The sequence below is a fragment of the Urocitellus parryii genome, chromosome 7 (genome assembly GCF_045843805.1).
Source record: "Urocitellus parryii isolate mUroPar1 chromosome 7, mUroPar1.hap1, whole genome shotgun sequence".
NCBI lineage: Eukaryota > Metazoa > Chordata > Mammalia > Rodentia > Sciuridae > Urocitellus > Urocitellus parryii.
The window spans coordinates 117,636,795-117,664,389 of record NC_135537.1 but is presented as its reverse complement, the minus strand read 5'-3'; the positions used below and the strand labels follow the sequence as shown (position 1 = coordinate 117,664,389).

The window sequence follows — 27,595 nt, the reverse complement described above, 5'->3', positions numbered from 1 at the left end:
AGCACTCTTGTCTGATGAAATATAAATAGCATGCAATGTTTTCGAGCATGGATAGGAAAACGTCTGTGGGTCGGGCCCTTCCTCCCTGCCCTCCCTCCCTCCCTCCCTCCCCTCCCTGCCCAGCAAAGGTACCTGAGGCCGATGAGCTGGCCGTGGCGATGAGCAAGAGAAGGGAGCTCGTGAATTAATCATCACATGATCTGGGCTAATGCACTGGCCACGGGCAGGGTGTGCAATGAGTGCATTCATTGTCCAGAGAGGGCAACTTTTGTATGGGTGCGGCCCAGCATCCTCAGGTTTGCAGAGTGCCTGGTGTTTGGGGTGTGCCTGTTTCTGGGGCTCTGTGTTTTGGGGAGTGGGCACCTCCAGGGTATTTCTCTCCTGCTGACTGTGCCTTGAGTAGGCTCCCCAGGACTCTGAAGGGACCCATTCCTGGAGTTCAGCCAAGCCAGCTTGATGTGAAGCCTTGGACCAACCCCTGCTCTGGCAGCCCTCCGCTGGGGCAAGGACAAACAGGCCGGGGGGGGGGGGGAATCAGGAGCTGCGGGCAAAGCAGGGGGCTTAGCCGTGCCCACTCCCAGCTCCTTTATGTCACCTAGTCTCTTTGTGTTCAGTGTTTGGGTTTTTTTTTCTTCCCTGCTTTTGAACCAAGGCTGTCCCAGACTAGCCTCTTCCTGCCCTGTTGCCAAGGTGACCAAAGTGGCTCTGCCGCCCTGTGGCCATTGCCAGGGTTGGGTGAGGGACCATGGGGTGTGCACATGTGCATAGCCATGGACATGGATGCGTGTGTGTGCTTGCCTGTGTGTACACGTGTGTGCGAGGAGATTCAGGGGGACGCCTCCAGGTGGGCAGCTGCATGTGGACATGCACAGATCCAGGGTCCGGGGAAGGACGCAGGCCCCTGTGCATACACAGGAGTGCACACGTAGGTGGGTTGCACACTCAACACGGTACCTGAGTGTGAGGCGGGAGCTGCTGGCTGACTGCTCCCTTCTCAGACCAGGGGCTTCCTTCAGCACCGGGCTCTGCCCAGCGCCTTCTCTGGCCGACCCAGTAGCCTGCACGAGTGGCCATAGGAGTGAATGTGCTGCTCTCAGCCCTTGGCAGCTAGGGTGCCCTGCCACTCACAGCCCTGCCACTCACAGCACCCTGGGGTGACCTCCAGGGGGCTTCCTTTCCCACCAGGGGGATAACCTAGGAGTGCCCAGGGCACTGATGTCTGGCTGTCCAAGTGGTCATCACTCGCCAGTGCTGGCTGCCCTTCTTTCCTGTCTCATATTCCCTCAGGGTGCTTTCTGGGGTCACCTCCCAAAATAGACATCTTGTTCCCAAATCCTTGACTCAAGGTCTGTCTCTGGGGAAAGGCCTAGGAAAGCTTGGGCCCCTCCCTCCCCAGGCTGCGTGCTGGGCACACTCAGGGACATGCTACTAGCAAGGGTTCCGTGCAGTGCTCTCATCACCTGCAGGCCTCCTGCCGTGTGCTGGGCCCTGTTCTGGGCGCTGAGCAGAGATTGATGCCATGCAGCTTCACAGCTGCCCCAGGGAGGGGCACAGCTGAGGGCCACTTTATAGATGTGGAAACTGAGGCAAGGATCAACGATGGCAGCCCGGGCCTGGAGGGCGGAGGCGGAGGCTGGGTGTGGTGGTGGGAGCCTGCAGAGACCTGGGAGGCTAGGCAAGAGGTTGGTCCATGGGAGACCAGCCTGGGCAGCTTCGCGAGACTGTCTCAAAAAGTAAAAAGGGCTGGAGATGGAGCTCTGTGGTACAGCACCCCTGGGCTCAGCTCCCAGTCCCACCATAGGGGGAAGAAAGAAAAGGAGGACAAGATAGAGCGGGCCAAGGCTGCCTCCAGCTGTAGACAGAACTCGCCCCCAGCTCCGCACCTGCCCTGCTGAGGTGGGTGGAGCCAGAGCGGGGGGTGGAGCCAGTGGATGGGGTGGAGCCGCATGGGGGGTGGAGCCGCGCGGGGTGGAGCCGCGTGGGGGTGGAGCCAGAGGGGTGGAGCCAGAGGGGGTGGAGCCAGAGGGGTGGAGCCAGAGGGGTGGAGCTAGAGGGGTGGAGCCAGAGGGGTGGAGCTAGAGGGGTGGAGCCAGAGGGGGTGGAGCCAGAGGGGGTGGAGCCAGAGGGGTGGAGCCAGAGGGGTGGAGCCAGAGGGGGTGGAGCCAGCATGGGGGTCCGGGGGCCTCCATATTCGTCTTTACGCCCTGAAGAGCCCAGCTGGCAGCGTCCCAGTCACAGACCTCAGTGACCTCCCCAGGATACCCAGCTCCCAGGCACTGGCTGGTCATTCGGTCCTGGGTTGTTGGGGTCTCTCTCTGAATCTCTTTCTTTTGAAGGAGGAGGGTGGTCCCCGAGTCGTTGAGAGGTGCATACAGCAGGTACAAAATAAAAACTCCTTTCTTCCTGAGTGGGGCAGGGAAAGCTTTCCCTGGGACCCTCCTTGTCTGCTCTGCTGCTCTTGGAGCAGAGACCTGCTGGTGGTGCCCTTGCTCCCCCAAACTGACCTCGTCCTCCTAGGGCCAGCTTTGGTGAGAGGCACCAGCTCAAGGTCGCAGAGCAGCAGGGCCCAACGGGAGGTAGATGTTAGGTCTCTGCTCCGCTAGCTCTAGGCTCTGCTATCACCGACCTTCTCAGGCACCAGTTTGCTGCCACCCAAGAACTGGGGGCCACATAATCCGAGAAAGCTTCCTGGCAGGAAGGTGGTTCTCACCCAGGTGTGTGGCTGTGAGTTCTATTGGAGACACTAGAGCCAACATCGTGGCTCTCTGCCAAGTCCTGAATTCTCACTTCTACCTGCCATGAACTTTGTGCTGGGGCTTTGTGGCTTTAGGCAGGAAACGTGACCTCTCTGAGCCCCAGTTTTATTCCACTGTAAGAAGAAACAGTAGCGTGAAGGAAATGGTGTGTGTCATGGTGTGGGGCGTTCCTCACACACAGAAGGCATGCAGAACCAGTTTGTTGGGGTTGGAAGAGCATGAGTGGCATTAAGAGGTTGGTGCCAGGCGGCACTGGGGTCAGAATGGCCTCAAGGAACCTGCTTGCTGCACTCTGGCTCTGGGGTGCCTCAGTCTCCTCATTGTGAGGTTGAGAGCTGTACCTCACCCAGGACCAAGATGAGGTGGTACGTGGGAGGCCAATGCTGTGGACACCCCTGTCCTGCCTTCTGGAAACTTCCTCAGTTTCATGCTCCTGGCTTGGGCCTCCAGCCCCCGTGACTGTGGGTTTGACCTGGGAAATGGGGGGTGGGACAACAAGAGGAAACTTGAGGGTGGGAGGGTCAAGTTCTGGGTTGACCCTGCCCAAACCTCTGAGCTGCCCTTCTCACCCCCAAACCCTCTCCTATCTCACTTCCCTTCCCTGACTTGGCTCCTTATTCTGGCCTCAGGGCCTTTGCACTTGCTGTACCTCTCCTTGAAGCCCTGCTTTCTGTTTTAAGACCTGACTGTCTCGCAGTCAGCCTCAAATCTCACCTTCCTGGGTGGCCAAACTGCACTTCCTGCCACCTTCTACATGATCATTTATTTTCTTCTGGCATGTCTGTCTGTCTCTCTGTTAGGAGCATTGAGGGGCAGGGCGTACGCAACGATACCTGGCCCTCTCATTTTATTTTGAGACAGGGTCTCACTAAATTACCTAGATCAGACTTGGGATCCTCCTGTCTTAGCTTTCGGAGTTGCGGGGATTAACAGGCGTGTACCACCATGCCTGGCTTCCGGATGACACTTTCTGCACGCATGAGAGAACCCACCTAAGACTACAAAGGAAACCAGAAATGTTGTGCTGCTTATCAAGACAGTGTCTCTAAATGTGCCATGTAGTAATTAGCATGCAGCCGCCTGATGAGCGCCTACAACCATCCAGACCTGGCTGAGGCTCTAGGAGCAGCTGCACTGGAGGCAGGGAGGGGGGGAGCAGGTGCAGCCACAGCGTCTGCAGCGCGGTCTGTGTCATGGCCGTGCCTAGGCGGAGGCCAGGCGCCGCAGGGAACCATACAGCCTGCAGTCTGCAGAGAGGCTGGGGGAGACGAAATTGCCAAAATGGCCGTTGGTTCCTCATCGAGTTCCCAGACCTGACTTGGAACCTTTGGAGCTCCATGAGGAAGACAGGGGACCTTGTAAGGTGCCAGTAGCACCTTTCCTGTGCGCCTCAAGGAGGGGGGGGTCTCAGTCATCATCAGCGATGTCATTGGAGTCCCTTGGTTAGACGCCAGATCCCGTCAGAGGGTCAAAATGACAAAATTTAGTTTAAACATCTTTGATGGCTTTATTTTTCGATTCTAGAACCGGGCAACCCTTTATTCCGTAAAATAGAATAAAAGTGTTCCAATGGAACCCAGCAGAGGAGGTTGATTTTACAGGCAGAGAAAGGCTGCAAAAGGCAGAGCCCAAACAAAAACAGATTGGGAAGCGACTTGCCTTGTAGAGGGAAGGCGGGGTGGGCAGAGGAGACGGACAATGAAACAATAACTGATTAGTTAACATCACTTATATTTATATTTTTTTGTGTGTGAAAGGATTAAGGCCGAGAGAACTTCATCGTCATGCAGATTAAAACTGGGCTGTCTGGGGAAAAAAAAAGTGGGAAGAATCTCTCATATTCCTGGTTTCTTGGGAGGTCAGATTAAAAAGCTTGGTTTCAGATGGCGGACATTGAGCTCCGGCAGGAGTGACTCCGTTTTGGTTTTTAGCCTGGCCTCGGAGGGTCCGTGCAGGAGCTGAGTCTCAACACGATGGCCTCCTGTGACGTTTACCCAACACCTGGGTTCCATCCACAGCCCTTCTGGGCCATGCTGGGTTGTGGCCAGGACGGCAGAGCCTGCCCTTGCCCTTCACTGGGTCCTTGTCTCCTTGGGCAGGCCTCCTGTGGGTCTGGGGAGCAAGAGAGTATCCTGTGACCTGGGCTTTAGTTTCCTGGCCATGGTGGGAGGACAGGGGCCAGGGATCAGCTGCATCACCAGACCTATTCATGTGGCAGGGTCACAGGGACAGGAGGAACCCCCCTTCGCCTCACTTCTGGGCTTGGCTCGGAGCCCCCCTTGGCTGGCCTGGCGGAAAGCTGACATTTCCTGTCCTGAGGGACAAGCTCAGCTGGTGCCCTGAGGATGACAGCTCTGTGCCCTCCTGCTGGGGTGGCCCTGCTGGGAGCCATTAATAAGGTGTGTGTGTGTGTGTGTGTGTGTGACCACCCGCCAGGTCTCAGGCTTCTCTCTGTGACAAGGTCAACAGCATGGTGAGGGGTATCTCATTTGGCCAATGGGAAAACTGAGACCAGAGGGTGGCAGTGACAGAGAGGGTCCCAGGAGGGGGAGGTGTCTTGGGACTGGCTGCAGCTCTACCTGCTGTCTATCTATGTAGGCCTCAGGGCATTTTTGAGGGGCTCAGAAGCAGACTTCTGGGTCCTCATTCCCTTCTCTGCCTCTTCCAGGAACTTGACCCTGTGCTGGGGGGGTCCCTCTGGGAACTCCAGACCCATGTGTGGGGGCGGGGAGACTCAGAGGGACAGGTAATGGGGAATTGAAAGTGGGCGTTGAAGGATGTGTAGGAGTTTGAGGGCAAATGGAGAAGAAAGATCTTCCCGTAGGGGATCTGTCCTGTGCAAGGGGAGGGTGCACAGGCCAGATCTGCCCAACTCGTCTGTGTGTCCTCTGGGGAGCCTTCTCTGTCCGCCCTCCCCTCTCCCTGGTATGCTCAGCTCCAGTCCCCGCTCACCCCCGTCTGGCACCTGGAGTCCCAGCCCGGCCTCAGGGCCTTTATCTGCTGTTCCCGTTTCCACTAATACTCGGTTCCCACATTTTTTTCCCCTCATTAAGGTGTCCAGTCCAACACGTCCTCCTCAGAAGCCTCTGGAGTGGTCCCACCGGTCCCTGAAGTCACCCTGGTTCTGTCTTCTCAGTACATTTTGCCGGTCTTGCTCCACCGCAGGTGTTGGCCCCAGCATTAGAATCTGCACAGAGCAGGGACTCCCCCATGTGAAGGCCGAGTGGGTCCCGCTGCAGCAGGTGGAGAGGTGGGGCGTGCCTGGGCCCAGGCCTGGGCTGTACTCTCAGTTCCCCGGGGGTTCAGTTCCAGGGGCCCAGGAAGGTACTAAAGGAGGAACAACAGAGAAACCTTGATGGGAGGAGCATCCTTTGAGGTTTCTAAAGCATACCTTGAGTTCTGAAAGGCAGAGAAACGCATTTCAGGGTGAGGGGGCTGGCTTGTCCTGAGGCCCTGAGGTGTGGATGTTCCTGAGATGTTGGGTGTCACGTCAAGGAAGAGTCCTTCTCTAGCTCTCTGCTCATCCTCACTGTCCTTTTCTTGTTGATTCATAAGAACTCTTTGCATATGGGTACATGAATCCTTTTTTTTTTTAATCATGAAAGATTTATCATTTGCCTTTTATTTTATTTATGATGGGTTTTTGGTAAGCCACACCATAAACATTTTTATTTTGGCAAAACTTCCAGTCTTTTCTTCAGCAGTCTTTCTGGATCCAGGTTGCCACTTGTCTCTTTGATCTCGAGTCCCCTGCTCTTCGGTGCACTTGCAGAAAATATCTGAGAACTTGAATTAAGTGGACATTGGAAAGATGACAGCTGTGTGAAAAACAGAAGCTCTGAGATCTTTGCCCACCTGGGTCACAGATCCCTCTGGGGTTCCTTCCCATCATGACTATCTGCTCACTCCTTCCTGCCGGAAGTGAGGCCCCGATCTCTGGAGTGGGGCAGGGTCTCGGATGACTACAGGGATAGGCTGGGAGATGGGAAGTCTCCGCAGGGGAATCACAATATACTAACTCATTGCAGCCTCGTGAGATGGTGTTAACTTGATTTAGTCTGATTTTATGGGCTAGAAAATCGGGGTCCAGAGAGGTAATGGGATTTACCCAAGGCCACACAGAAAGGAGCAGAGATAGGACTTGGATCCAGGACCTGCTGCTGCAGACCTCTCTTATGGCTCTCGAGCCCCTTGGGATCAAGTTCAAGCTTGCTAATAGGATACCCAGTGCTTCTGGGGGCCTTGGTTTCTTTCTGCTGTCAGCGTGACACCTTGGCCCCCGTGCCTGCACACAGTAGGCATTCAGGAGTGTTCTCCTTCCCTGTTAGGATGACAGTAATGTACCTCTGCCTGTTTCTGTGCACCCTCACTCCAGGCCCAAATCCCTGAGGGTGCTGGGGTGTTGCGTTGGCCCCCCGATTTGCAGACGAGAGCCGGGAAGCTCAGAGATGGAGAGAGCCTTCCCCAGACGCAGCATGTGAGGAGCTGAGCCAGGATCTGCTCCCGGATCGGAAGGACTCTGAGGGCCCTTCCGAGGCCCAGGGTGACCCGAGTGGCTCTTGGCTGCTCCCCTGGACTGCGGTGGGGCTGAGTCTGGGCTCTCTCTGTTCCTGCTCACGGCTCCTGGGGTCACCGACCGTCCGCCAGGAAGCCTTCCTGATGTCTCCCCACTGGGCCAGACACGTCCCCCGGGCTCCCAAGGGCTCTGACGCGGCTCTGACCGGCTGCGCCGTGACCGCTGATTTCCTTGCTGTCTGCCCTGCTAGGCAGGGAGTCCCGCGAGGGCGGGTGCCTGCTGGTTCCTCTTCACGTCCCCAGTGCCTAGAGCTGAACTTGGCATGGAGCAGGCCTTCGGGAAGGGTGAGACGGTCAGAGAGAGGCCAGAGAGGGACAGAGACACGTCCCAGGTCACCCAACAAGATGGAGCCCCACGAAGCCCCCCAAAACCCTTTAGGTGCCCCCCACTCCTAGGATTCAACAAGAGCCCGAGGAAGATGACCGCAATCATGAACCCAGAGAGGGCACAGAGGGGCCTCTGTCCTCTGTTGCTCCCAGGGGCCTGGGGCCAGGGACACCCTATCTCCCCTGCCCCCACCCTCTGCAAAGGATGTTGTCAAGATAAAAATACAAGCAGGAACATTCTCTGGTGTCTGGTGCTGTGACTGCCATCCACTTTGGTGGGGCCAGAACCTCTCGCCCTGGCCTCACCTCAGGGCTCATGGGGTGGGTGTCCGTCTCTCCTGGCCCCTTGGTGCAAGGCTGTCCGTGAGGTCAGCGGGTCCAGCCCCTGTCTCTGGACTATAGATTGCAAAGATCCCTTGCATTTTCTGCAACCAGCACTCACTGAGCCCCGTCTGTGAGCTGGGTGTGTTCTGGGCACTGAGGGGGTTGGCAGCCTGGTTCCTGCCCCCCTGAAACCTGGGGCGGGGTCCTCCGGGGGAGGACATGTCAGCTGTCTGTCAGGTTGGGCCCTCTGTTTCTTCTCTCAGCTGACACATCCCGGCACTCCCCACTTCTTAGGAACCTGCACTTATTGTGTGCTTGCTGTGTGCCCGACACCAGGGACGTGTCTTGGTGGTTCCCTGACGAGAGCCTCCTGAGGGGATGGGGTCTTCCCATTTTTTTTTTTGGCTGGTGAGCCAGAGAGGCTCAGGGAGGTGCCCCGGTAATCTGGGGGTGCCATGCCTCTCCGGGGTGACTTGTTGATGAGGATGGTGGCTGCCTCCCGAGCCCTGCTGATGTCAGGTCCTGTCCCCGGCCTTGGGCCTCCCGACACCACGTTCAATTTCGTGGGCACATCCTCTGGGAAACCAGGCAGGCGGCGGCCTCCTCCCCATTTTGGGAGGAGGAAGCTGAGCCTCAGGAAGGGGAAGTGCCTTGCCCTGTCCCCTGGGTGGTTTCAGCTTTGGTCTCTGCTGCCAGGTTTGGCACAGAGGGAGGTTCGGGATCCGTCCTGCCCTGCCCTCCTCGCTTGCTGGAAACCGCAGGCCAGGCCAGCCTGTCTGGCCCTCTGTCCAGTGGAAGCACTGCCCGCACCCCCCCCCCCCCAGGTCTAGCCTCCCTCATCCGGGGTGGTGAGCATGACCCAGGAAAGAATCTGGTGGACTTGGGAGGGCTCGCTCACTGGGTGGGTTGTGTGGCCACTGCAGGGTGGACAAGGAGTCCAGGACAAGGTGTCTAGACACCGGGGTTTTTAGGACACTACTTTGCTGGCTCTGCTCTGAGCCTCAGGGCCCCTCTGTGGGACTCACAAGAGGAAGAGGTTAGGGCTGGAGTTTTAATTCTGGAGGAAGCCCCTTCCAGGACACAGAGGGAGTCAGGAGTGAGGTCTTGAGAGCTGGAACTCTGTGGAGGTGGGCTGTTGCCACAGGGCAATAGGGAGCCAAAGAAGGTTCGGGAGGAAGGGCAGGGGTGAGAGGTAGGTCCTCTTCATTTCCTGTTCGTTATTTGGCCTGTCCTAGGCTCTCAGTGACCAGGGGCAAGTGACTTGCCTCTCTGGGCCTTTTTTCCCTCATGTATTCAGTGGGCAGAAGGATCCTCCCGTGAGGGTTTGAATAACTGGTGTCAGTGGCCGAGCACACGGCCCAGGCCGGGTACAATGTGGGCTGACTCCCTGGAAGGGCGTGAGCTCTCAGCCCTGGCCCAAGTCCCCACCATGGGTTCCCAGCTGTGTGACGTTGGTCTGTGACACAGCCTCCATGAGCCTCATCAGTTTCGAGGGTGAAAGGGCCGAGCAGCCAACCCTGGTCCATTGCAGCTGCTGAGGGAGTCATGGGGGGTGGGGGGGTGGGGAATCGGGAGCCGAGGGCTGTGGAGGCTTCAGGGGGGTGAAGTGACTCACTTGGGGCAGAACGGGGATTTGAACGCATGCCCGTGCACCTCTAAGACCTACCACCGTCACACCTGCCTAGAGGCTTGTATGAGGTGGAGGTGACTCACCCACCGTTCCCTTAATCCCTAGCCAGAAAAGCCAGTGTGGGACAGTGTGACAAACAAGACATGACTGTACCCTTGGATAGGGCAGGGCATCTGGACCCAGTGCCTGGGAGGAGGGCAAGATTGGGAGTAGCTCAAGGAAGCTGACCTCTGCAAAGTCACAGGGTCCCTTCCCACCATCTACCCTGGAAAGTGTCCGTCCATTGGTATAGCTGTTCATGCTCTGAGGCCTCTCACCTGAGCACCACCTCATCCATCCATTCCTCTGTCAATCCCGCCCCCCTCCCCACCCCCACCCCCGTTAATTCATCCATCCACATGCCCACCCTTCCAGCTGTCCACAGCTGGCCCCAGGGTGGCATGGGGAAGGCTCAGCAGGTGATGGCCAGGAGCACAGGCTGGGGACCTTTGGAGTACTAGGGGAATTGCCCCATTACCTGCCTCTCTAGAATGGGAACAGAGATAGCGCCAACCTTGTGGGGTGGTGAGGATTCCGTGTGTAAAATGCCCATGTCTCGCCTGCAGGGGGCGCTGATATTGTCAGCTGTGACTTTTCTCTGAAGACCCATCTCCTTCTGCACTTGTCTGGCTCTTCGTGCGGGGGTTGTGGACAGTGCCTGAAGGCTGTGAAAGTGTGGGGGCATCAGAGGCCCAGGCTGGGGTGGGGGGCTCCTCCATCTCTCCTGGGGGTCTTGAGGGAAGTGAAGAGAAATGTGGGTTTGTGTGAAAAGTTCTGATTTTCCCTTTGGGGAGAGCATTGGCCCGTGCAGTAACGTGGGTTTTCCTCGTTCACTTTAGGGTCTTCTGGTGACCGGATCCTCCCCAGCTGGTGCCTGGGAAATGGCAGCTGCTGCTCATCCGGCCCTGAAGAGTGTCACTTGTCCCCTTAGCACCATTACTTAGAAGATAGAGTTCGAGAGGTAAGATGAGGGTTACTGAGGCAAACCCGTCCGGCCCATCATCTGTCCACCAAAGGCTGTGGGTGGTCCCCTCACCCACTTCTCTGTCTCTTCCTCTGCCCGTCCACCCACCTCTCTGGCCTCTCATTCACCCTTTATCCATCCAGTAGTTCGACTGATGCACCCACCTCGCTGTGCGTCCACACATCCGTCCATCATCTATTCACCCATTCACTGACCTGCCCATTTATCCGTCCACTCACTAATCCATCCATACACCCGCCCATCCTATCATTTTCTTACTCATTTCCCCCCCACCCATTCCTCTGCTCGACGATCCGTCCACCCACTTCTCCACCCACCTCACCCATACGTGTATCTGGTCACCCTATCCGTCCACCTACCCATCTGTCAGCCCGATTTATCCGTCCATCTGCTGGACCACCCACCTGTGCATATGTCTGTCTCTCATTCATGGCTCTGTCACCTCCTCATCCCTCCCTCTATTCCCTGCTTTCTACCTTCAGTCTTCCCTCTGGGCAGGGACCATTTCTTGGGTGCCTCCTCTGTGCCGGGGCAGGTCCTGGCGCCAGCCTCTCTGGGCCTCTGCAGTGGTGTCAGAGATGGGGTCTGGGCAAGATGAACTCTCACACAAAGTAGGAAGTAGCTTTGGGCCCTAACAGGAAAGCCCCAGGGCTAGAGAACCCCAAAAAAGACTTAATAGAGGAGGGGAGAGGAAGAGGCGGGGCAAGAGCAAGTCTTGGAGAAGCAGACTGGCCCCGGTATGGACAGCCAAGAGGGGAAGAGTCTTTGCCACCTGAGGCCCCGTGAGCAGGAACCCAGGGGAGGGAAGTTCCAGTATGAGTAATGGGGAGGTGAATTCAGGAAGAGAAGGGACCACGGAAGGGTGTGTTGTTGTCATGGTTACCGCTTGGGAAGTTGGGATTCAGTCCAGCTGGGGACTCCAGGGGAGGCACCCTGGAACACACCCTCAGAGTGATCCATCCAAGGGGCAGGAAGCAGGGGGCCTTGCGCCATCTGCTCCTGACCCCCACTGGCTGTGCACAGGCCGGAGGAAGTGGTGGCCGGAGAAAGCTTTTGGGCAAAAAGACACCAGTGTTGGCTGCTGGAATGGGTGGGTCGACCTTGAAGTGGTGACTCGGGTACTGACCCCCGGTCCGCAGCCCTGGCACACACTGTGCCGTCATGGCTGATTCTCTCCTCAGGCCCTGCGTGGGCTTGTGCAGAGAGCCTGCACTGCATAGATCCCAGATGTCTGCAGGCCACGGGCTGGCACCCAGGGCAGAGGCTGCTGGAGTACCTGCAGAGGAGTCCGTCTGGAAAGGCGATTGGGCATGAGAGAGGTCCCTTCCTTTAGATTGGGAGAAAAAAAAAATGGCAAGTCCCTCCCAATTCTCCATCCCCCTCCACACCCATGCACAGCTCCTACCAGCCAGCCCCCAGCCTCTTCTCTGGCCCCTGGCTCCTAGCTCTGGCCATGCCCCCAGGGATCCTTGCTGTTCCATTCTTTGACCAAGACTCTGGCACAGGAGAGAACTCTGCCGCCCCCGGCCTCTCAGTCCTGTGGAACTGACCAAGGAGGTCCTCTCAGAGCCTCTCATGCTAAGCCTGATGGACAGTGTGACTGGATGAGGAAGATTTTGCGGCAGCCCAGCACCTGGTGGACCAAAGTTCTGTGATTGATTGGTGGTGACCGTGGGTGCTAGCTATGGGGAGAGGGGTACGCAAGCCACCACTGGCCTTCCCTGCATGGAAGGGTCTTCTGACGTGGGGGCTTCCCCTTGAGGTAGTGAGTACTTTGTCCCTGGACTTTCAAAGAGAGGGCAAATGGCCACGGGTCCGTGCGAGTGAGGATGTGTAAAAATCTCCACTTTACAGAGTAGATTCGGGCAGTTTGTCTTGTCAAACAGATTTGCAGGGGTCTGGATGACTTGAGACCGGACTGCAGCATTGCCACCATCAGGACTTACAGCCTTGGGTGTTGGTCTCACCTCTGCTCCCCAGATTGGAAGTACCACTCCTTAAAGGCTGTGTGACCCTCAATGAGTGACTTGACCTCTCGGAACTTTAGTTTCATCCCTGGAAATTGGGGGCTAACAGCCATAGTGTTATTAGAGGGATGAAATGAGTGAGGTTATTAGAACTTTTATTTTTTAATATAATTTATTTAATATAATTATAATTATACAGAATAGTGGGAGTCATTGTGACGTAGTCATACATGCACATGACATAATTGAATCAATCTTAACTTTTGGAAGACTGTCGAGCAGATGAATGGTGAATATTTGATAGATTTTGACCATTTACTCCCAACTCTGGAGGGGTCCCCCCGCAACTAGTGTTCCCTAAAGGAGAGGTTTTGCATGGGCCATGTGGGTCCTTCTACCATCCCCCTCCAGTCTGTGCTTCTCTGTCACCTGGGAATGTGGGCCCGGGCCTTGTCCTGGCTCCTCCCGGATGTGACCGAAACCTGAGGTGCCCAGAGCCTCAGGGACTGGGCATGGGGTGTCCTACTCCATCCGGAGACACCTCCCCGTGACTCCGAGGCCCCACCCTTGGGTCGGGTAGCAGCTGCTGTCTAGTGTCCTCTCTAAAAGCTCCAGCCTGGGTCCTGAGAGGCTGCATCTACGGGAGCCTGGCTCTCAGGAAGCAGGTTGCATGGCTGCCGGTCCTGGGACAGCTTCACCACCTCTCGCATGGTCGGTGCCCCCTGTCCTCTGCCTGCTGAATTGGCTTCGAACGCCGCCTGTCTGGTTGGAACTGCCTTGTCTGGCTCAGGTAGCGACCCCAGCACCTCTCCCCGAGGCCCCCGTCAGAGAGGCCTGGGACTGCTGTGTCTGGAGACCTCCTCCTGGCTCATGCATCCCTCTGTAACCTCTTTTTCCTCCTTTGGCCTTTGTTTTCCTACCTATGAAATACGGAGCGAGCCTCCTTGCTTGCTGAGGTCTCTTCCAGAAAAAAAAAAAAAAAAAAGTTCTCTGGCTTTCTTTGCTTATTTGTTTTTACCATATGCACCCCACTCAACGAGAGTCAGACAGGCCTGCCTACCTCGGGCTGAGGGTTCTGTCCTACATTTCTTAAATTGAGTCCTTAAAGGCTGCAGGGTTTTGTAACTTTGCCGCCACGCCTGTGTTTGTGTGGGGAGCGTTCCATTGGGCATTTGGCAAGTGTGTGGTGCCGGGTTCCTACTCCCGGGCCTCTTCTGGGTCTTTCTTGTGGTTCTGCGTTCACTAAATACTCAGCCAGGGGACTCTCCACATCTCTAGGAGTCTGTCTCTGATACACAGGTGTGTGCAAGTGTGCACGCACACACACACACACACACACACTAAACAAGATCCCAAGAAGCTAAGGGCTGACACTCTGGGGGTTCCAACTCTTTCTCTACTTGGTTTTGGGGTGTTTTTTTGTTTTGTTTTGGACAAGAGACTTTGTTCCAAGTCAGTTTCTGGCTCCGAGAAATGGGGAAGCCGTTGTGAACTTGACCTTGCGGATTTTTCTCTGTGTGGTTTTTTTAGGAGGAACATCAACTTAAGTGGGAGTTCCCAGGCCTGTATGACACTGTCTAGGTGGGTCTCAGGTGCCTAGCCCTGGCAGAAATGCCAGGAGCCATTTGTAGCACCCTTGCCTGCCTGGTAGCTGGCCAGAGGCAAAGCCGCTGGCCACTGGGAGCAGGGGCCAGGCTGGGTGTGCCTGGACTTTGATTCTCTGCGATTCTGTTTCCTGCAGGCCTCCATCTGCTCAGAGCACTAGCTGGAGCAGCCATGACTCGATGGACCTCCCTCCAGGCCTCCAGGCCACACAAACCTGCCCCCTGTGATCTGGCGGCCTCCCGCCGGCGACTGAGTGCCCCAACCCTGGCCGCCTCCCCCTGGAGGGTCCCGGAATCTGGGGCTGAATCATCTCTCCAGAACAGCCCCCAGGCTCCCCACCCCTGCCGAGTCCCCTCCTCCTGGCCCAGGCAGAAGGAGCGGCTACCAGTATGGCCTCAGGCCTCAGCTCCTCAGACCCAGGGTGAGGTGGTCAGCTGGAGCAGCTGTGGGGGAGGGACAGAGGAGGACAGTGTTCTCCCGCAGAGCCTTGTTCCGTGGTGGAGCACTTTGCATTAGACCCGAGGGGTTTGAATCTCAGCTCTGCTGCTTGATGGCTTGGTGGCTTGAGGGCAATCACTTAACCTCTCTGAACCTCCATTCAGGGAGTAGATGCGACAATGGTCGTTACCTCCGTAGGTTGTCAGAAGATGATCTGAGGGCGTTAGCTGTGTCTGGTCTCAAGGTACCAAGCTGTTCAGCTCTTGCTGAGGTTTTTCAAGCCTCTATAGCTCTGAGCATCTTATACTCAACAGGCCACAGGGCTCAGCAGCACTGGTCCGGCACAGACCCTGGGCTGATGTAGCTCGCAGTGTGGCCTTCCTCCTTACCTGAGGTTGGAGGCTGTGCCTGGCTCCTGTGGACTTGGTCGGGAGCTGCGTGGCACAGATGGGCTGAATCCTGGCATTACCACCTTGGGCCTGGTGTCCATAGTGGGTGCTCAGCCATCTGGGACTTTCTGGACACCTCAGTGCCTTTCTGATTCTGTGGAGGCAGGTATTAGAGGCTCTGTCTGGCTCTGACCTGTGGCATGACCAGGTGGGGATGGGGGGTCCACGGGGCCTCCATGGTCGGCCCAGCTCCTCAGCATCCTGCAGACAGCAGCAGGTCCCAGCTCTCTCCTCCTTCCAGCTCAGCCCAGCAAGACAGACTACTGTACTCCAGATGGCATCCACGGCCATAGGACCAGGCAATGCTGTGACTCCTAGGATGACACCAATTGGCCTGTGTAGCACTGTGGGGAGAGGGGCAGGGTGGCTCAGCCTGTGCATCCTGGGCCTGAGAGCAGGTCATTCTGCTGTCCAGGTACCATGAGGTGCCGCAGGGCCTGCTCTGGGAGGGCCTATATTGTATGCATGATGGCGTGTGGCAGGTGGCTCAGAGCTAGGGGCCCCTTCCGAGTGGGCCCAGGGTGGTGAAGGGAGCAGGTGACACTTGTAAGCACTCCCACAGGGCAGGGTAAGGGCCCCGTGGTCCTCATTTTAGGAAAGCAGGGCATGGAGAGGCTCCTGGGCTGAGGTTCTGGGTAGCTGTTAAGTTATCCCTGTCTGGATGGCTACCCCTCAGTGCTGCCCATGAGGAGATCCCAGGTGTGGCCTGTGGGGGCCTGAGTGAGCGCCGTAGGCAAGGTACACAGGCGTCAGAGGAGTGCTTAAGGCGTCTGAAGTGAGGGGTGCAGAGAGTGGGACTGGCAGGCGCTGTGCTAGGCCCCGAGGTGGGCGGGAGAGCAATAAACAAGGTAGAAAGGGGCCTTGCTGTCAGGGAGCAGGCGGTCTTTGGTGGGCACACTGGTCAGCACAACCCGTCGGCGACATTTTGCTATTATTGCCTTTGTGGTCCCATCAGAGGGTCCATTCTGTGGGGTGACAGCTGGGACGGGGCATCCAGTCTTCCCGGGGTGTGCGGCGGCCTCCGGAGATGAGGGGGGCGAGCAGCAGGGGGACGTTCTGGTGGGGGGCACCCAGCCAGGCAGGTGAAGGGGGGGTTCCAAGTGAGGTCGGCGGGGTCAAGGGATGCAGAGCATTCAACAGCATCCTCAGACTCCCCACGGACACCACAGGGGTTGAGGGATTTGGGCAGCGACCAGGAGGCAGCCCCTGCACCGTCCAGGAGGGCGATGATGGGGACTGAGGCGCGAAGGTGGGAGGAAGCGTTGGATCCTAAACATATTTTGAAAGCAGGTCTCTCAGTGTCGGGGTCAGAGGAGTTAAGATGAGTCCAAGAGTTTGGGGGAGGCCAAGGGAGGCCAAGGGAATGGGCTTAGGATCAGAGGGCAGAGGGGGCTCAGTTGGAGGGGAAGTGGGGAAGCCCTGGTGGGGACAGTGGAGGGGACAGGGCCAGCCACACACCCACTGTCCTTTTCGTTGCAGGAGCCCTCCCACCTGGAGGCAGCCGGGGGGCGGGTCAGGGCCCCCCCCACCCCGGGATGACCGCGGCCAGCAGGGCCAACCCCTACAGCATCGTGTCGTCGGAGGAGGACGGTCTGCACCTGGTCACCATGTCGGGCGCCAACGGCTTCGGCAATGGCAAGGTCCACACGCGGCGCCGGTGCCGCAACCGCTTTGTCAAGAAGAACGGCCAGTGCAACATCGAGTTCGCCAACATGGACGAGAAGTCGCAGCGCTACCTGGCGGACATGTTCACCACCTGCGTGGACATCCGCTGGCGCTACATGCTGCTCATCTTCTCGCTGGCCTTCCTGGCCTCCTGGCTGCTCTTTGGCGTCATCTTCTGGGTCATCGCCGTGGCCCACGGCGACCTGGAGCCGGCCGAGGGCCGGGGCCGCACCCCGTGCGTGCTGCAGGTGCACGGCTTCATGGCCGCCTTCCTCTTCTCCATCGAGACGCAGACCACCATCGGCTACGGGCTGCGCTGTGTGACCGAGGAGTGCCCCGTGGCCGTCTTCATGGTGGTGGCCCAGTCCATCGTGGGCTGCATCATCGACTCCTTCATGATCGGTGCCATCATGGCCAAGATGGCGCGTCCCAAGAAGCGGGCGCAGACGCTGCTGTTCAGCCACAATGCTGTGGTGGCCCTGCGCGACGGCAAGCTCTGCCTCATGTGGCGGGTGGGCAACCTCCGCAAGAGTCATATCGTGGAGGCCCATGTGCGGGCGCAGCTCATTAAGCCCAGGGTCACGGAGGAGGGTGAGTACATCCCGCTGGATCAGATCGACATCGATGTGGGCTTTGACAAGGGCCTGGACCGCATCTTCCTGGTGTCGCCCATCACCATCCTGCACGAGATCGACGAGGCCAGCCCGCTGTTCGGCATCAGCAGGCAGGACCTGGAGACGGACGACTTTGAGATCGTGGTCATTCTGGAGGGCATGGTGGAGGCCACCGCCATGACCACGCAGGCCCGCAGCTCCTACCTGGCCAACGAGATCCTGTGGGGCCACCGCTTTGAGCCGGTGCTCTTTGAGGAGAAGAATCAGTATAAGATTGACTACTCCCACTTCCATAAGACCTACGAGGTGCCCTCCACGCCCCGCTGTAGTGCCAAGGAACTGGTGGAGAACAAGTTCCTCCTGCCCAGCGCCAACTCCTTCTGCTATGAGAATGAGCTGGCCTTCCTGAGCCGGGACGAGGAGGACGAGGCGGACGGAGACCAGGACGGCCGCAGTCGAGATGGCCTGAGCCCCCAGCCCCGGCATGACTTTGACAGGCTGCAGCCTGGCGGCGGTGGTGCCCTTGAACAGCGGCCCTACAGGAGGGAGTCAGAGATCTGAGCCACTTTGGGCCTAGGTGCAGCACCCATCCTGCCAGGGAGAGGCCTGGCGTCCTGGGAGGGCTCTGGGTTTTGATCGGAATGGGCCAGGCGCCCCGGGTGGCAGACTCAGTAGTGTTTTAGTCGTTTTTATGTTTCTTCGCCATAGTCTTGGAAGGTTGGCGGGAGAGTGGGCGGCCAGATTGGGCAGCCCCCAGCCTCAGAGGCTGACCAGGCACAGACAGGGCAGGGAGGTGGTCTCCTACGGGGAGTAGCTGGGGGTGCCTGGCCTTAAGAGCCAGGTCCTCTGCCTGAAGATGGAGCTGGGTAGCCTGCCTGGAAGTGGCTCAGCAGTGGGCCCCGCGTCTGTGGTCAAAGGCCTGCAGGCTGCAGTGCACCTTGCTGGTTTTTAACTTGGGGAGAAACACCAGATTTGGGCTTTCTCGATCTTAGCTTGAGTAAGACTGTTTACAAAACAAAACAAACAAAAACAAAAACCATCAACATGCAATTGAAACAATTTTTTTTTTTTTAAATTTGTGGGGAGGGAAAGAGGACAATTGGAATCCCATTGGCCTGCCAGGCTGCAGGCGGTTGGATGGAAGCTCTAGAAGGTTCCCCAAGGTCGGACTGGCCTCTCCCTGTGTTTGGTGGTGGTGGTGGTGGGGGAGGCCCGAGCAAGCACAGTCCTCCAGGCCCGGTCTATAGTGCTTAGGGGTGAATTCAGGTCGTGTCTGTGATAGAAGAACCATGTTAATCATCACAATAAAAGCTTTCAAATGTCACTGGTGTGGGGTGGGGGGGAGGCTGGCAGGAAGCCGGTCTGATCTTTCCGAGCTTGACTTTGTACCTCAGAGGTGCGTTTCAGGGCTGGGTACAGGACGGGCCCTGGAGGGTTCACAGCCCCCCACCTACTCATTTCTGCTGGGGGGGCGGAGAGCATCCACCCCTGGCACAGGGGAGGGGCGATTGGGAAAGGCCACAGAGGACGGGCTTCTTGTTGGGAAGCCAGATTCTCCACCCCGAGAAGGAAGCAGACCTGTCTCCATGCCCCCGCCCTGGGCCCACAGTGGGAGTCGTGCCTTAGAGACTTCGGGTTGTCCCACTCGAGTTGTTTCTGTTTTTATTGGACTTGCCGGTCCTCCTCTGCGGTCCCCGTCTCTCTCCCCTTCTGCAGTCCCCCGCCAGCCCCTCTTGTCTGCCCTGGGAAGGTGGTGGCAGAGGCCGTGCCCACCAGGCCCCGGGCGACAATCCTGCCTGCCCCTTCCTCCCCCCGACCTGGGGCTGGACAGGTGAACCCAGGAAGGTCCCCCACCCCACCAGGCTGTGGTAGGCGGCTCCCTGCGAGTTTAGGATAGGATAGGAATGGTCATCCTCCTCCGACCCGCTGAGATGGCCAAAGCCAAGTTGAGACGTGGGCCGTGAAACAAAGAAATCCTTCTCTGGCTTCAGAGCCTCCACCTTCTTCATCCTCCCTAAGGACAGAGCCAGGAAGGGGGTCTAACTGGCTTGGTGCCTGGGGCAGGGGGGTGCTCAGGGACACCCCAGCTCCCGTGCCCTGACGTCGGCCTGCCACCATGCGTCCTTATCCTTCATCGGGAAGAGGCTGGAGGCCCGTGGTCACTGGCATTGGTGCTGCCAGCCCTGTCTGGTGCCTACCGCTGGCAGGAAGAAGCGCCCTCCTTCTTGAGCTTCCCCAGGACGGCGGAGGGAGGCCGTCCTCCCCGGGCCTCGCCCCTCAGGGAGGCGATCATTAGGAAGCGGGTGTGTCCCCTGCCCTGACTGCCCAGATTGCTCCAACCCCCTGTGCCCCATGAGACCAGCTGGGAGCCGGAAAGCACTGGGACGCTCTGGCCCAAGTGGGGAAACTGAGGCAGAGAGTGGCAAGGGTGGCGTGCAGTGGGTGGGGTGTAGGAGGCTCCTGCCTCTTCTCTCCACTTTCGGGCCACCGAGGGTTGGAAGACTGGCTACCACTTCTCTGCATGGTGCCTGGGGCAGGAGGCAGAGACACCCAGTGCCCCCCCATCCACCACCCGGAGGTAAGCCTGACTCCAGGCTCTCCACCCTAGCCTCTGACCTCACCCTAACTTCTGGCCTGGAAGCTTCAGCCCCAGACTGTTTTTTTTTTTTCTCTCAGGATTTGCTGGAGCCACCTCAGCTCCTTCTGGACTTGGGCTTGGCCCCTGTCTCCAATGCCTGGCTTTTCTAAGCCTTGGCTTTGGGGGGGGGTTTTGAGGGTGGAGTTGGCATGAGAGTGCTTGGTTCTCACCACTCCTGCTCAGATGGCCAGGCTGAGAGACGAGAGGGACAAGGGTGGCCCCTGGGCACTGGGTGCCTGCCTAGAGTCTGTGCCCTGCTTTGTCCTTCCCGGCCAGGAACGGAGGTGGGGTGGGGGGGTGGGCCCCTACTCCCTGCCTCCAGACTGGAACCCAAGGTCTCTGCGTCCCCCCAGGGTCTGCTCTCCAGCCCTCCCTGAGGCGTGGTCATCTGCCTCTTAGGCCCGTCCTCCCAGGTCCACCACACTGGGCCTGAATGGTCAGCCTCCAGCCCTGGCGGGAGAGCAGCTCAGTGCTGTCTTTCATCTCTCACCAAAGGCAAGGCAGGCAGATCTGCGTTTTCAAATGCTTCTGCCCTCTTCCCCGTCCCTGCATTTATTTATTTATTTATTTATTTATTGCTTGTGCTAAAGACCAAAATAGTCCCCTTTTTAGTGCCCTGGATGCGGGAGGCAGGATGTGGGGAGCCTTGTACGTGTGTGGGGTCCGGGAGACTGGCCTCCCGGGGAGTGTGTGGTGAAAGGAGGTGTGTGTGTGTGTGTGTGTGTGTGTGTGTGCACGACTGTCTCCACATGTGTCTCTGGAGTGACAACATGGATCTGTTAGTGTGTGTGTGTGTGTCTACCCACCGGTTGGTGTGCGTGCTTTCTGTGCAGGGCTGGTATCATGCTGAGGCTGGGCGCCCACTGGTCAGGTTGGACCCTGACCTCAGATCGTCGGTACAATCCAACCTGATGGTTCCCGACTCTCTGATACAGTCTGTGGACGGACGGGTGTGTGTGCCACCGTGGGGCATTGCAGGAGAGCATCTGTGTCTGGATTATGTGTTGGAGGCCGTGGGTGTGTGTCCATGCGAACACATGTCCATGCGTGTGTGTGTGTGTGTGTGTGTGTGAGTGTGTGGGTCCTGGAGGCGTGTGTGTGCGGGTCCTGGAGGTGTGTGTTTGTGTCAGTGGGGTGGTGAATCCTTGTGCAGCCTGTGTGATTGCTGCTCAGAACACAGGCAGCCACCCCCCCCAAACCCTGCTGGTGCTGTGCCGCCCGGTCCCCGCCCAACCAAGGGTTCTGGGGCGTCGGGCGGGAAGGAGCCGCCGTCAGGAGGCCCCTGTACGGGGTGTCTGCCCTGCGTGAGGTCAACAGAATGTCAAATCTATTTTAAATGGTGAAACCGGAGAATTTTCATGTTATTTTCAATACATAGCGGTATCTAAAGATGTAGGCCACGAGACTAGATCACATTAAATGCATTTTGATCTCTTTGAGTGCCACTGTGTCGAGATGTGTGTCTGACTGTCCCCTGCCTGGCTGCGCTGAGTGCCGGGCATTCGCTGCCTCCTCAATGCCTGAGGAGGGGCCACGGGGCTCCCAGAGCCTATTTTCAGGGCTGGATTTGGGACATAGCAGCCCTAGGGTGAAGGGACAGAACGCGGCCTCCCTGAACTGTCTCCCACGGACATCACACCTCCTGGCCAGCTGCTCATTCTCCCTGTCCATCTTCCTTCCTTCTGCAGAGTTGCGCTCTACCCTGCAGACCCTCCCAGAGCTCCCTCAGAAGGGGGCAGCTGCCCCTGATATGGGCAACACTGTTCCCACTGAAAGAAAGGAGAGGAGGGTCTTGGGGTCTGCAGTGGGACTGGGGGTGCCATGGTACACCTGCTCAGATGATGCAAAGAGAAGGGGGTGGGGCTGGGGGTGGAGGACGGACCCTTGCAGACAAGTGTTGCCAGCAGGGGACGTGCATGGCACATTTTCGGGAAACCAGACTCCTGTGCGCCAAGGGGCTGGAACTCTGGCATCTCCGTCTTCCATGGGAGCATCCTTTCCTTTATCCAACCTATTTCCACCTGTCGGTTCTCTACTCCTCCGCCTCAGTGAAGGACCTCGGGGAACCCTCATTCTGTAAGATGGAGATATTGATCCCAGGTGACCCAATGAAAGGCCCCTGGTCATTCCTAGGTCATGAGGACACGTTCTAGAGTCCACGGGGTGGGGGTTTCGTGGGGCTGGGGCCGTACTGGTCATAGAGGCTTCTTGGAGGAGGAACTTCCCTCTGATGAGACCTTAGAGCCTGTGGCTTGCTCTGGTGCGGGATCCCTGGCTCTGGAGCTCCTCTGGAACCCCAAATTGCACAATCTAAGCTGATCGGAGTCAGAACGTTGTGGCCTTGCTCTGTCCTCTCATCCCAAAGATATTCCCATAGTACTGACCATTAGGCACGGGTCCCCAGGAGCATGAAAATCGGGCCCCTGTTAATACCACATATTATTTAAATTTGTGCCATCTGAACTCACAGCCTCTTGTCCCCTGTCTCCTGGCTGTGCTGAAACCCAGGGGACCCCTGGGTCAGATTCCAAGCCACTGGCTTGCTGGGGTACCCAGAGGGATTCCTTTCCCCTTGGCCCCATCAATGTCCCTATCAATAAAAAGCCTATTTGTAACAATGGCTCACAGATTTGGTGACAGTGGGTAGGGCCAGCTCAAGGTCACAGCCAGGAAGATAGTGCTGGGGCCTATCCCAGCCCTGTGTGGGGCCGGAGCCAGCCCTCTTCCCTCGCCGTCCCGCCTCCCTAGAGACGAAATGAACCTACCTCACACCCTGCTTTCCCACAGGCAGAACCGGGCTGCGGTTGGGGGTGAGGGGATGAGGTTAACTGAGCACCTGCTGGCTCCAGCCCGGAATCCTAAAAGCACTTCTGTTGATCCTGGACTCGCTCCTGCCAGGCAGGTCCCGGAGATACCGTGAGGCAATTGGTGGTGGGGCATTAGAACCTGGCCCAAGGTTACCCAGAGGGTCTTTATCTGGGCTGGGCTCTGAGCCAGACCTCAAGCCCCACCTGTCCTGTGGCTCTCCTGTTGGGTCAAGTGACCCAGCTGTCCCAGTGGACCCCTCGGGGCCTCTGCCCACCAGGGACAGGGCTAGAGCTAGAGTCTAAGCCAGCAGAGGGAGGGGCCAGGTCTCTACTCTGGACCCGCCCTGTTTGTCTGCAGCGGAGGCCCCTACAACTTAGTGTGTGGGGGGGAAGCACCCATGGGTGTTGCCTTGCCACCAAGGGACCAGATCTGCCTATTTGCTTCCTGGCCATGTGGGGACCTCCAAGGACACCCCCCAATCTCCCTCTAGCCCACCGCCACTCAGCACCAGAGAAGTCTCAAAATCCAAATTAAGCCTCGTAACACCCCTTGTCTTGCTTCCTGTCACACTGAAAATCAGATCCCCACCCTGCCCTGGCCCTGGGTCTCCGGGCTAAATGGGGGACAGTATGTGCTCCTGGTGTATTTGGGGGATGGAGTGCAGTGCCTGTGGGTTTCCACCTCCCCACAGGGTTCCAGGGTCCTGCGATCCTCATCAACCTGCAGATCCCCTTTCCCTGACCTAGTCTGGAGAGCCTCTGGTCACCAGCCCAGGAGACACCAGCCCAGCCTGGGGTCAAAGGCTACAGAAACTGGGAACTCAGAGCAGAGGAGGGGGGGGGCCCTAGGCTGGAGGGGACTTGGTTCCTAGGAAGGCTCTGGGTCCCCCACCTACTTTTTTTTCTCTGTGCTGCCAAGAAAGTACAGAAGGGGGCCCTCTTCACCCAAGGTTGGGCTGAGACCTGGAAGGCCTGAATCCTGGATTCCTTCCGCTCCTGAAGTCGTGTTATCAGTGCTCCCATCTGGGCCTGTTTGGGGAAGTGAGAGCCCCATCCATCCCTTGGTATGTTATGAGCTGCCACTTTGTGTGGATGGTGGCTGGGCGTCGGGGGCATGGTGAGAAGTCAGACCAGCCTGGCCTCTGCTCTCAGGGGCTTTCAGTCTGCAGATGACAGGGACTTGCTCTGAGTCCCCTACAAGTGGGGATTCTGGTGCACAGGATTGGTCCAGGGAGCCTATTCCAGGCAACCGGGGAGGGAGGGAGGCAGCATGGGTCGGAAGGGTGGAGAGTGATGGGTGTGTCTACCTGGAATCCAGCTCAGCTGCACTCTCCTCAGGGAGACGAGCTCGGAGGGGCCATCCCGCATGAAGGCCAGGGGGCTTGGATCTGTACCCTTCACCAGTCAGTTCTTGGCGGAGGCCACCCTGAGAATGGGGGAGGGGCTCTGCCGTTTCTGAACACGATGGCTCCTATCCACCCAGGAGACTCTTCCAAGAAAAGGAACCGGGGATGGGGGGTTCTCCCAGTGACAGGGCCCAGGCTTGGCACCACAGAGCTATAATAGTAAGTAACAGTGAGATCCCCAGGTTGGAATGGGACACACCCAGGGTGCTGTGGGGCAGGCAGAGGGAGGCCTGGATGGCTGGAGGGAAGCATGCTTCCTGGGAGGTCTGAGTGCTAAGTGGGTCTATGCCAGGTGCATGGGGGGGGGGGTGCTGCTCAGGAAGAGGGATCAGCACAAGCAAAGGCCCTGAGGTGGGAGAGGGTAAAAGGAGTTGGCTTGATTGGGCCTAGGTGGGACAGATCCCAAAGAGCCCGATGGACTGTGCACAGAGGCCATGGACACCAGGCAGGGCCCAGCCTTCATTTCCTAGACCTCTGCTGCAGCATCGTCCTCTCCCGAATGTCACCCTCAAGTTGACATTTTTTGTTTTCATGGCTGTGTCCCAATACTCAGAAGAGCAGACACCTGGTGCCCAGTAGGTGCTCAAGAAATCCTTGTCTGCTCCAACAAGAGAGGAAAGAACCAGAGGAGGCCAAAGGTCTGCACTGTTTCTGGTCCTGGGGAGGAACCTGGGCTCTGCTGCAGGGTTGGGGAGGGCAGTGTCCACTGGTGACTTGGAACAAAAACGGTCAAGACCCACAGAGGTCCAAGAGGCCTCTTTTGTGAAGCCAGCAGCCCCTAGCTGCCTTGGATGACCAGGGAATCTACTACCGGGGTTTTTTAAAAAAAATGCCCTGTGCTGTGTGTGATCTTCTTCCAGGATAACATTCTGAAAAGATAGAACCTAGAAGAAAATACATAGGGCTTCAAAGGAGATGCAATCTATTGAAATGCAGTTATTCCAACATGAACAGATACATTTGGGATATATGAAGAGCTGTGTTTCTTCACTGGCCGGCAGGGCCCATCTACACTGACCCCTGCTGCTCTTTCAAGGTGTCCCTACAGGGTACAGTGGGGGCACACCTGGAATCCCAGCAATGCCAAAGGTTGAGACAAGAGGACAGCAAGACTGAGGCCATTGGGAAACTTAAGTAAGACCCTGTCTCAAAATATTAAAAAAATAATAAAAAAGGACTGGGTAGGTCGACCACTGATAAAGCATCCCCCAGTTCAATTTCTAGTACTTAAAAAAAATTGTGTCCTGACAAGGTGCAGATGGACCTCCGGCTCGGAGAGGGACAGAACTGTAGTCACCATGGCTGCCATGGATGGCTTTCATTCCCTGAGTTTTATCCCTGGACTCTGAGGCCATTTCAGACTCCAGGGACTGGACTAGGCTGAGGTCATTTCTTGAACCCTCCATTGCACTTCAGAGGCAGAGCGGCCCCCCTCTCTCCGTCCCACCAGGTAGAGATGGCTTCATGGAGCTCTGGGAAAGTCCAAGTGGCCCCCCCAAACTCACTCCAGCACTTGTTCTGAGGCAGGGACAGTGCTGCCAGGGTTTTGTTCGATGGTATTCAGAGGACTCCTCTTCCATGTGCTTCCCAGAAGATGGCGGAGAACAAGGGCAGTGTACAGGGGTGGGGGTGGGGAGACAGGGCTCAGGAGAGGGAGTCTTCATACCAGCCCGGAAGCCACCCAGAGACGGTGCCTGAGGTCTCCGGATTCAGGAGTGGCCCTGGCTCTTCCTCTCCCCAACTTTGTGCCCTTGCCCGGTGAGCTCATTTCTATGAGCCTCAGTTTTCTCCTCTGTAAAATGGGGAGGGGAGGAAATCACAAAGCAGCATGTGAGGATTAAATGAGAAAGAATCAGAGAAACTATTGTAACAGAGCCTGGCACACAGAGAGGCCGCCTAAGTATAAACTCTAACCCTAGAGATGAGATGATCTGGGGGCAAGCATCCCAGGCAGAATGCCTCTGGGTAACATTACCCAGCTACCTTGAAAACCAGGTTGGCAGTTTTTTTTTTTATTTTTTATTTTTTTTGATACTGGATATTGAACCCAGGGACTTGCTCCTGCTAAGCACATGCTCTACCACTGAGCTACACCCTCAGTCTGCAGTTAATTAATAAAATGACACACACTTTGCAGGCGATCCAGCTATTCCGTAACCAGGTGCAACTTATGCGAAATGACAACTTCTATGTTCACACAAAAACTTGTAAGTGGGTGTTTAGGGCAGCTTTATCTGTAATCACCAAGACCAAGAAGCAATGCCAATGCCTCTCACCTGGTGAATAGGCATCGTAGGGGATGCTCACAGGGACCCATCACTGGTCTAAAGTGGGGTTATTGGAGGAGTCTAAGAATCAAATGAGCACAAGACTGTTGAACACAGAGAAAAGCATCCGAGTTATTTTATTTTTTTCATTTTTTTGTAGTGCTGGGGATGGAACCCAGGGCCCTGCACATGCTAGGCAGGGGCTCTACCACTGAGCCACATCCCCAGCCCAAGCATCCAAGTTTTATTAATTTTACATGTTCAGAGACCCTCACCAGAGAGGGAAAGACGCTGTTGGAACAAGATACTTTCACACTTTGTAGACAACGAACAATGACAGAACAAAGAGATTTCAGATCCAGAGGAAGCAGATTTCAGGGGAGTGACTAAGATCTATGGGGGTATGAAGCTACTGGAGGATAAGGGTTACAGCAGCAAATGTAAGTATTGAGATCCACTGCAGCCCCCATTCCTAGTTTCTAGTAAAAATGATCCTTCTCTCATTCTAGTGTGAGGTAAGCAGCCCTCTTCCATAAAGGGATCCCTACAGCCCGTGCATGTAGGGAAAGGATGACTCTCTATGCAACTATAGTGTCTACAATGTTTTCAGCTGAAAAGAATCAGTATACCAAGTCAGGATAGTTTACACTAGCAGGTCCTTAACACCTTCATGGGTAACCACATGGTGGTCCCATGATGGAATCCCACTGAGCCATGAGAAGGAATGGGTACAACAGGAAAGCTCTCAAAGGCATCAAGCTGAATGGGAGAAGCCAGACCCCATAGGCTTCCTGCTGGGGGAATCCAATCATGTGACCTTCATAGAACATTCTGGAAACGGCAGTGCCATAGGCAAAGGAGAACTCACCCAAGGGTATGGGGTGGAGGACTGGTGGACCACAGGAGGCAAGAGGGAATTCAGGAGTGGATAACAGTTACTGCATCTTGATTGTCAGGATGGTTAGTTATGTGGATGTATGTGCCTGGGGTTAGAACTGGCAGGACTGCGTACAGTAAGGGATGCATATAAGTAAATTATACCTTATTTTATGAAATGATGGGAAAGAAAAAGAAGTTGCTGATAAAGTTCACATGCCAAGACA

General features: G+C 56.9%; 1 protein-coding gene across 7 annotated transcripts in view; it reads left to right on the top strand.

Annotated features, from left to right (window-relative positions):
• Window positions 1-21,448, top strand: part of Kcnj12 (potassium inwardly rectifying channel subfamily J member 12) — a 40,653-nt gene extending 19,205 nt beyond the window's left edge. For 2 of the 7 annotated variants that reach the window (XM_026408659.2, XM_026408661.2), the window contains exons 2-3: window positions 10,491-10,612; window positions 16,575-21,448. In XM_026408659.2, the coding sequence (XP_026264444.1) occupies window positions 16,631-17,935 (1,305 nt within the window). In that variant the 5' untranslated portion in view covers window positions 10,491-10,612; window positions 16,575-16,630 and the 3' untranslated portion in view covers window positions 17,936-21,448. Of the gene's footprint in view, window positions 1-4,935; window positions 5,156-5,809; window positions 6,321-10,490; window positions 10,613-13,224; window positions 13,394-14,133; window positions 14,185-14,344; window positions 14,630-16,574 lie in introns of those variants that run through there. The other 5 variants (XM_026408657.2, XM_026408660.2, XM_026408656.2 and 2 more) reach the window with 5 other exon arrangements.
• Window positions 21,449-27,595: the final 6,147 nt, after the last annotated feature.